Source organism: Condylostylus longicornis, unplaced genomic scaffold (genome assembly GCF_029603195.1).
Source record: "Condylostylus longicornis isolate FDR11 unplaced genomic scaffold, ASM2960319v2 ptg000044l, whole genome shotgun sequence".
Classification (NCBI taxonomy): domain Eukaryota; kingdom Metazoa; phylum Arthropoda; class Insecta; order Diptera; family Dolichopodidae; genus Condylostylus; species Condylostylus longicornis.
Window position 1 is genome coordinate 3,136,431 of NW_026578013.1, and position 9,662 is coordinate 3,146,092.

Here is a 9,662-nt window from a genome sequence, read left to right on the forward strand (position 1 = left end):
ATAATTTGAAAAAAAAAAATTGAAAAATTTGCTCAACCATTTATTTTTTTTTTTAAAGATTCAAATTTGCATTGTCTAGAGCTCAAATTGATACGGTATGGGATATGTGTAGATTTGAACAAGCATGGCATCCAAATCGTAATAGTCCTTGGTGTGCTGTAAGTATTTTATTGTAAGACTTGGTAATATTTATAATATTATTTAAAATTATTGTTATTAAAATAAAAATTATTTCAATTTTACAGGCATTTACACCAGAACACGTTACAGTTTTAGAATACGCTGAAGATTTAAGAAATTATTATAAAGTTGGTTATGGCAATGAACTTAATAGTCGGATAGCATGTTCTGCTGTGCAGGATATGGTTAGACATTTAAATAATTCAAATGAGCCACATATTGCTGCTTATTTTACACATTCAGCAAATATTCAATTGTTATTGACTGCTTTAGGCATTGCAAAAGATCGTGATGCACTTAGAGCGAATAATTTTCATGATATGAAAAATAGAAATTGGAAATCAAGTGAACTGGCACCATTTGCATCAAATTTTGCAGCTATTAAATATAGGTAATGTTAAAAAACTTTTGAAATGAAATTAATATATTATGCATTAGACAATTAATATGTATTTCTTCTTCTTTTTTTTTGTATTCATTCAGTTGTGAGGGAGGAAATGAAAAAAGAGTTATGTTTGTTCTAAATCAAAAAACAGTTGATCTAGATTGGTGTAAAGTTGGTTTGTGTAACTGGGGCGATGCATTAGTTACTTTGGATAGATTTACTAAAGCCGATTGTAGTCAATACTATTGCAGTGAGAATAGCAGTACAAATATTCAGTCATCATTTTTAGTTTTAATTTTAACCTTAATTATTTATTTTATCAATGGATATTAAAATAAAATGTAAAAGATCAACAATTTTTCAGTAATTTATAAAATAAAATATAGTACTAATTGAAAACAAAAAACTTTAAAAATAAGAAAAAAATGTGCTTGTAGTTTTTATGAAATTTTATCAACTTATTTATTTCTCTGTATTAAATGTTTGCGTTTAAATTAGAAGTCCTTAAGAAAATAATTTTTATACATTTACTAATATTAATCAGTTCTATGTTTTATTTAAATTATTCATCGTATAGTGACCACTGCCAGATTAATAGTTTTCAAAAAAAATTTTAGTTTTTTTTACATTTGAAACCTCCGATTTCGAAATTATAATTTAATTTTGAAGAGACATAAAAAAATTCTGTTTAGAATTTAATGCATTATTTGTAAAAATATATTTGCTTCTAAAATTAAAAAATCAGTTAAAATTTTAGTGCAGAAAATTCTAATTTCCAAATGATAGGTGTTTTAAATTTCAAATACAAACAATCTATTTAAATTTTGATCAATTCCATCCATAATTTATTTGATCATACTTATTTCACAAAATAATTTTGAACAAATAATGCAAAATTTTTTCGTTTTTTTTTTTTTTTTGAAAATACTATTAGTATACAAACTAAATAAAAATTGAACAATGAAAATTTATAAATGCTACCTAACACAAGTCAACTTTTGGAATCCACTGTAAAAATAAACCATTTTCTCGTTTGCATTTTTATTGCTAAGGTGGTATAAAAACGAAATAATGTCATCCCATCAAGTTGAATATTATTTTAAGCATATTTGGTAATTGAGGGTAGTGGTACGGAGGAATCTTTCATGACTGAAATTTTCATCGCATTTGGCGAGTGACGAGGTAACGATCTAAAATATAAAGATTTTACTTATTATTTTGGATTAAATAAATAACGGAATTTTTACCTCCAGAATAAGGAATTTCCACGTTTTAGTTCTCCGCGCGTTTTTAGATCATTATAACAGTCTTTCCAACTTATATATTCTGGCATTATTGGTGGTCGTCCAGCAGCAAGTCTGTTTAGAAAAATGTTTTAAATGAATGAAATTAAGAAATACACTGTTTTTAATAATGACTACCCAGATCCTGATACTGCAGTACAAGTTGACACAACATTGAGAGGATAAAGTAGACTGGCATAGACAAACTGATAAACAAAAATTATTAAATAAACTTTGATTTGATTACATAAAGTCTTACTTGAGTAAAACTAGCAAAATATTGCCTTCCATCTTGATCTTGTATAAAATGCTTGTTAAATAAATAAACAGTTGTACTAGTTAAAACGAGACATGCTAAGTCACATAACAATTTTGGAATAATTCCATTGAAAAATCCAAATATACCATCATTTTTATAAACTTCTACAATAGAGCCTATTAAACTCCTAAAAATTAAAAAAGCGATTGTTTTTAGGAAAACGTTATTTAATGCAAATTTTAACCTATATGTTGTTTCTCTGCCAATGAAAGTTGCCATCATTCTTAATGAAATAACGTGAAAAGGATGTGTAACAATTATTCCTGAAGCATGAACAACTACATCTCTTTTAAGTGTTTGCAAAAATTTATCAAATTGTTCTTCATCAGATAATTCTTCACTTTCCTGTCTGAGTTTGTCATCAGTTACTCCTAATTTGTCAGCTATCCTTTCACTACAAATGGACCCAACTACTGTACCAACTAACTTGGGCGTTAGACCACGATAACAACCACTAAATCCATCAACCCGTTTAATATAACTCGCTAAAAAAGAATTAAAATTATTTACGAATTTTAATGATTGCCCAACCCACTATAGCGAAATATGTTTGGTAAAACATATATATCCTTTCCAAATATAGATTTTCCTGGTCTAGGGGCAATTGGTTCATATCCCAACTAAGCAAAAAGGATAATTATAAGTTTTTTATAATTAACACAATATTTTTTACCTGTATTAAAACTTTGGAATATTCGAAAGGATGCAGAGCTGCACTTACTGCCAATCTTAAACCAAATTTTACCCATTGATTGGCTTGAATTTCTTGTTCGTTAATACCCTCCATGTTTCATAAATGAGAAAATGAATCCGCAATGTTTAGATATACAAATATAATAAGTTCTATAAATTTTATATTTAAAATTTTTCTTTTTTGAGGAGACTCGAACTATAACTAACCGGAAAATTTTTGTAGTAAATGTCACCTATAATTTTATATTTTTTTGAAAACGTCAATCATATGGCAAGGTATTTATAAAAATTTTTCAATCAAAAGTTTTAATAAAATGTCAGAACGTTTAGCTATTCCCAAAGTAGAATAGCATAAACGCAATCAATGACAAATTAAACAAAGTTTTAAAATATCAGGTTAAATATTTACATAAATACGAATTCTACCGAATATGCAACCGCTGTCAATTTACAGCTGATACGATGATAAAAGCAAAATTGAATTTCTAAAAATTGACAACATTCCTATTTAGATTTTTCAAAACATAATAAAATGATACATATTACCGGGCAAAATTTAAGTACTCGAGAAATTATTCAATATGTGTTCTCCCCGCTTGTCGGTGCAATAACAAGTCCATATGCTGATGAATTGTGCCAACGAAATAATTTAAGTTTCGTAGAGTTACTGCAACCTTTTGCCAAATTGGCAAATGATGGTATAAAAATTGTTTAAAAAATAATTTTTTTTTTATTTAGAAAATAAACAAAAAATGCCTCTTTAGCCCATTTTCGGGATACTTCAGGAACAAGTGTTTCAATAAAAGGACTACGTTTGAATATTTGTGATATAGGATGGAGACCACCACAAACAACATTAGCTAGGAAAATGCTTAATGAAGCGGTCACAAATGCTGCTTTTGAAAAATCTAAAGTTTCCCAAATAGGTTTCTTTTTCTATTTTCTACATTATAAAAACTTATTATAATTCATATTTTTAAATTCTTTTAGGGCTAATGAATGTAGAAATTCCACAATCAGAACCATGGTTTGAGAATTGGCGTGAGGCATTTTTAACAGTTCAGTTTCCGGCTGACCATGAGTTTACGAGACATTTTTTAAGTTGTTTAATTGTTTTGTCGGGGTCAGATCCAAATATATTGGATACAGCAAACCAGTTAACAAAAAAAGTTCAAATGCTTCAAAATATAACACCACAAAAATTACCAAAATGGTTTCAAAATAATGATGTATTAAATAGTTATGTTTTATTACATGACTTATCCCAGGGCGATATATCGAAGTCTAACTTTGCCATTTATCTTTTAAATTATTATTAAATATATATATATTTGTATTACAGAGCTCAGCAGACATATGAAATATTAAAATCCACTTTTGGTGATAATAAGTGCTTTTTAGTAGCGATAAATTCTCTAACAGAACCTTCAAGTGAAGCCGTAGACCCTTGGACAAATTATCTCAAAAGAGCTCCAAAATCAGTAACCCAAAAATAAATTTTGAAAATTATTATTTACATTTCATTTACACTTCAGGACAACTTATCAGACCAAGGAAGTGCACCTAAAACTCCACAAGATAATACCGTTTCAGCTATGCCTTCCGTGACAATTGAAGGAAATAACGAATCAGAGGGATTTTTACATCCTCTAAGTCCAATACAAGAGCAAGCTACTGAAGCAATTGTAATTAGTAGAAGAAAAAAATGAGATTTTTAATTGTTTTAGCTGATATTTCCTTAAATTTCAGCATTCAAAATTTTCGAATAGCTCTGAAAGTATTAATTCACAAACTTTAAATCCAAATGTGTGGGCAAGTGAAAGTGATTATGATGCTCCACATGGAATGTACCTTGGACCAACTGATATTGAAAATTTAAAACATTTTGTTCAAGATTATACAGTTCGCGGATTAATTCCGTATGTTGAACGTATTGTTGGAACTTTAAACGAAGCTGTGAATTCTTTATATTGATAGATTGGAATCAATAATATAATTCGTTATTATTTTAGATAACAAACAAAAAAGGTGTAAGCAAATCATTACTAAGTGCTACTAAGCGTTTATTTGCAACCAGTAAGCCTGTAGCTGGTAGTGGAAGTCAAAATGCAGTAATGTAAGTGCCTTATAACTAATGTTTGAAGTGGATTTTTTGATTTTTAATTTACTTACCCTACTGCAGTTACACAAATGAATCTTGTGAACTTCAAACTCGTAAACTTGGTGATTTATATTTTATGTTTGGACACTACAATTTAGCTTTTCAGGTATTTAGTATTTACATAGTTAATTATGCTTCGTTTATATATTTTACAATGTTGAAGGCTTATCATCAAGCCAAAAGAGATTTTAACGCAGATTCAGCTTGGCAATATTTCGCTGGGGCTTTAGAAATGGCTGCATTGTCAGCATTTATGTTAGGGACTGCAAATCGAAAAACTTATGATTATATGGAAAGCGCGATAGAATGTTATTTAACTTCTTGCAGGTATAACATTTTTATAAATTTTTCTGAATATAACTGCATTAATAAATTTTAGATTGCAACAATTTGCTACACGTGCAACTTTGCTGAGTGTTGAATGTTTGAAAAATGCAAAACTTTATGGTGAAGCTGCCAAACAATTGATACGGATGACTAGTGAAGAATCAGATTTAAGATCAGCTCTTTTGCTAGAACAAGCGTCATATTGTTTTTTAGCATCTCAACCACCAATGTATAGAAAATACGCATTCCACATTGTGCTGTCAGGAAATCGATTTTCTAGATGTGGACAAAGAAAACATGCTTTTCGATGTTACAAGCAGGCTTATCAAATTTTTCAAGATCGTGGTTGGAGTTTAGCAGAAGATCATATTCAATACACAATAGGCAAACAAGCAGTTACACTTAAAAAACTGGACGTTGCTAGCAAGTCTCTAGCTCATTTGCTAAGACCGTTGAGTTTGCAAAATGTTGCGCAACAAGCAGCTTTTCTTCGTGAATATATTGCAACACAAAAAGTATTCAATATGTTTTTTTAAATTGAAGATCAAAAAACCTATACAGGTTTTTTTTTTTTAGGAACTAATAAACCAAAATAATGGTGTTGGGCTCCTTGAAATTGCTTTACCAAAAGTAAATCAAGCATCTTTAAGAGTATTAGTAACTTCTCATCCGCCTGTAACTAATCCTTTGTACATATCTGCAACAAACGTCAATATCAATGTAATTGGTTCAATATTTTTAAAAATTAGGATTATTAGTATTTTATGTGCCTTAACTCTTTTTAGTCAAACTTGAAAAATGAAGCAATATGGCAAAAACTGGAAGAAATAGTAGTGACCCATGTTTCCGCGAAACCAATGGTATTTAAACCAGCCAAATGTTTATTTACCTCAGAAAATCTTACAACCGATAAACCTTTAAGCGTTCATGGGGGTAAAAAATACTTTATTAAGTTAAAATTTTTTGGACTTTTAATGATTTTTTTCTTTAAATTTTAGATCCTATTGAAATCAGTGTTTGTGTGCAAAATACTATTAAACCAAGCATTACATTCTCTGATATCAATTTATTATGGAAGTTTTCACTTGAAAACAATGCGGAAGTGACAAATAAAGTTTTCTTCGAAGGGAAATGTACGGAACGTGAGAAAGAAATAATTAATTCATCTATGGTAACAACTGACAGTCAGCAAATCGTATTGAATGAAAGTGAAGAAAAAATTTTGAAATTTAAATTAACTCCAAAATTGATTGGGGAATTACGCATTATTGGAATAGCTGGCCGTATGGCTTCTACAAATGAAGCTGGGCAACTATTAGGCAGCATATTATTTGAGCCTCAGCCTATAAAAGTAACTGAAAAATTTTCAGCAAATGTAGAACGCCCAGTATTATTCGATAATAAGCTCAATATAGAAATTTTACCACCAGCTCCTTCACTCCATGTTAGTTTTTCTAAAATACCTACAGATGTTGTTGTAGGAGAAATTATGCCAATCACTATTTGCTTAAGAAATTCGGGAATGTTGCCAATTGAAAGCATTTATTTATGTACAGAGCAACCAAGGTGTATAACATTTTTAAATGATCATGTGGGATTACCCTTATCAGTCTTAAAAGGTTAAAATATATTATTTATTTATTAAACACGATTTTATTAAATTCATTTTGATTTCAGATTACAAAGACTTAACAAATGAAGCACTAAGTAAAGACAAAGAAATGCGAAAACAGCATGTATTTAAAATACCTCAGATTGCTTCTAATACTTTGAAATCTGAGGAAACTAAAACAATTCAAATGTGGATACAAGCGCCATATATTATAGGAGAACATAAGTTGCGTCTATTAGTATACTACTCCATGCCGAAGGATTATCCAAAAATTAGGTTAACTCGATGAATAAGTTATATCAAATTTTATAATATTAGTAATTAATAATTATTCAAATTTAGGTATCGATTAGTTAGACATGAATGGGATATCAACGTTTTCGAATGCCTTCAAGCAGAAGTAACCACTGTAGTTGGTAATTTAATGACAAATGAGTTAGGACTGGATGTTCATTTGAAAAATATGAATCAAGAGCATCATCCTCTAATGACTGAAGTTTATATAAATTCGATTGAAATGTATTGTCCAAAATATAAACTTAATACTGATAGAATATTATGTAGGTTTAGCATAACTTATTTAATGTAACAATGTTTTAATATCACTTTAAATATTCACAGACACAAATGAAATGGAAATAGTTAATGGACAGTTAAATGGTATGTTTTTTTTTCAAAATAACTTTGTTATAATAAAGTTTTAATTTTAGAAAAGTGTTTAAAACCATCAAAATCAGTTAGTTTCCGTTGTAAACTTATGGAGAATCCAGCTGCTAAGAAAGTTAAGTCAGAAATTGAATATATTAAAACAAGACTTTCAGCTTTGCCAGTAACACCCAATTTAAATCATCACTTACAAATCATTCCTTCGTTTGAAAAGATTTATAGTTTTCTTATGAAACATGAAACCCGCTACTTAAATGTATACAATGCAGCAATCAGCACCGAAGAATTTAATAGCATGATAGCAACTTATGATCCTCATATGACTATCGCTATTACATGGACTGCAATAATAACAGAAGCCAGTTCGTCCCAACGTTCAGCTTACGGTCAACATTTTATCCCATTACGAAATCTTTATGAACAGGTTTCATGCCCAGAAACCGCAGATTATAGAATTAAGACTTATTTAGGAGATCATTCATATCACAAAATATATGAATTTGAAGGTATGAATGAAATTGATAACGATTTTGATGATGATCAATGGGAGCCGAATAAAACAATTTTTGGTAAACGATGCTTACTTGAAGATGAAAGCATGTTATTAAACACAAAAGGTCAAATAGAAAATACAAAAGTTTTTTAGTTATAATCCATATTATTTCGTAATTAAATAAATAATATTTATTTAAAAACCATTACAATACTTTTTTTAATGACTAGAAGATGATATTTTTTTTAATGGATTTATAAAATTGATAAGATTTAAAAAAAAGGATGGGATACATTAATTTTTTATCAGGTTATAATTATTTTATGAAAAACAATATAAAAACATAACTACTTAGTTTTTTTAAAAAATACTTTTGCTGTTGAAAACAGGACTTTCGTCCAAACTATCAAATTACCAATAGCATTACCCAGTAAAGCTCCAATTACATTTGGGATTGGATAAGCCTGCCAATCTCTATCCCAATCTAAGGGAGATACAACAGATGCTGCCCATGCCCCAAACAAGGTTCCCATTAATTCGTACTTGTGAATATTTAAAGAAATTTCGTCACTTTTTGAATAATATTCCACTTTTTCACAAAAACATAGTTGCAAAGCTCCGCTTCCCCCCAATATTAAAACAGCTGGGGATACTAAAACAAGACAAAACAAATTACTTTTGGCTTCCAAAACAACATTTTTGTATACCTGTAGTTATAGTTAACAACAAAGCTAAAACGAATGTCTCTTCATAGTTTTGCAAAACTGGTGCACCTAATATAATGCAAATAAAAGCATATAATAAACAGCACACTAATTGAAGTATTAATCCACCAACAATTTCTCGAGGAGGTAAATATACGCTTTTTCGTTTGGCTTTCTGCTGTGTTAATAAATCCTTTTCTTTTCTACTGTAATATTTTGTCATACACACTTTAACTAAAAGACCCACAAATACAATTGGTAGAATTAGTGATTCTAGTTTTCCTAATATTGACCAATTTTTTCCACCATTTGTATATATCATGCAAGCAAAAATAGTTCCTAAACTAATAGATATATAAACAAGTTGTTGTTCAACTTTCTCTCGATCAAATTTGGTAACCATTTTTGAGATAATTTTATTTCACGACATATAAAATCACATTTAAATTTTCTTTTTTTTTTTTGTTATGTATCCATATGTAAGTACTTCACGAAACTAACCAATTTTCGATTCCACTCGCTTTGACGTTTGAAGTTGTGTCTATTTGACGTGAAAATGATTCAACCAATCACAGATTCTTAAATTGTTTTATAAGATAAATTTATTTGTTATGACCATTTCTACATTAGGTTGATCTTCTAGCTGTCAAATTTCGAAACTTTTTCATTTCTTTCGCGTATTTTCCGTTTCTCTTAAAAAACGAATTTAAACGAAAAAAAATTATTAACTCATAACTAAAAATACCTATAAACAACAGGAATAAAGTTTAGGCGGCAAAGATGTGATTGACTCTTAATACAGACGAAAGAGTAAGAATCGAATAACAAGCATTCCCCTT

The 9,662-nt window shown here is 29.1% G+C and overlaps 4 protein-coding genes across 5 annotated transcripts in view; 2 read left to right on the forward strand and 2 right to left on the reverse strand.

The window, feature by feature from the left end:
* LOC129610250 (multiple inositol polyphosphate phosphatase 1) overlaps positions 1-993 on the forward strand; it is a 60,101-nt gene extending 59,108 nt beyond the window's left edge. For both annotated transcript variants that reach the window (XM_055522760.1, XM_055522759.1), the window contains exons 8-10: positions 59-158; positions 246-571; positions 664-993. In XM_055522760.1, the coding sequence (XP_055378735.1) occupies positions 59-158; positions 246-571; positions 664-898 (661 nt within the window). In that variant the 3' untranslated portion in view covers positions 899-993. The remainder of the gene's footprint in view (positions 1-58; positions 159-245; positions 572-663) is intronic.
* A 248-nt stretch (positions 994-1,241) lies between these two features.
* On the reverse strand, positions 1,242-3,082 carry LOC129610285 (mitochondrial carrier homolog 2). Its single transcript, XM_055522815.1, has 7 exons — positions 2,841-3,082; positions 2,703-2,787; positions 2,352-2,652; positions 2,108-2,294; positions 1,987-2,054; positions 1,813-1,923; positions 1,242-1,755 (listed from the first exon to the last, which is right to left on the reverse strand). Exons 1-7 carry the CDS (start codon positions 2,952-2,954, stop codon positions 1,665-1,667), a joined length of 957 nt encoding a protein of 318 aa, XP_055378790.1. The 5' UTR covers positions 2,955-3,082; the 3' UTR covers positions 1,242-1,664.
* Positions 3,083-3,321: 239 nt separating this feature from the next.
* Positions 3,322-8,330, forward strand: LOC129610090 (trafficking protein particle complex subunit 8). The gene is made up of 17 exons (XM_055522443.1): positions 3,322-3,558; positions 3,625-3,786; positions 3,851-4,142; positions 4,203-4,341; positions 4,396-4,545; positions 4,610-4,816; positions 4,873-4,976; positions 5,043-5,127; positions 5,185-5,348; positions 5,401-5,863; positions 5,925-6,068; positions 6,134-6,281; positions 6,347-6,967; positions 7,026-7,236; positions 7,303-7,520; positions 7,582-7,620; positions 7,671-8,330. The coding sequence occupies exons 1-17, from the start codon at positions 3,393-3,395 to the stop codon at positions 8,270-8,272; spliced, it is 3,915 nt and encodes a 1,304-aa protein (XP_055378418.1). The 5' UTR covers positions 3,322-3,392; the 3' UTR covers positions 8,273-8,330.
* LOC129610091 (uncharacterized) lies at positions 8,330-9,327 on the reverse strand. Its single transcript, XM_055522444.1, has 2 exons — positions 8,827-9,327; positions 8,330-8,771 (listed from the first exon to the last, which is right to left on the reverse strand). The coding sequence occupies exons 1-2, from the start codon at positions 9,224-9,226 to the stop codon at positions 8,467-8,469; spliced, it is 705 nt and encodes a 234-aa protein (XP_055378419.1). The 5' UTR covers positions 9,227-9,327; the 3' UTR covers positions 8,330-8,466.
* Positions 9,328-9,662: the final 335 nt, after the last annotated feature.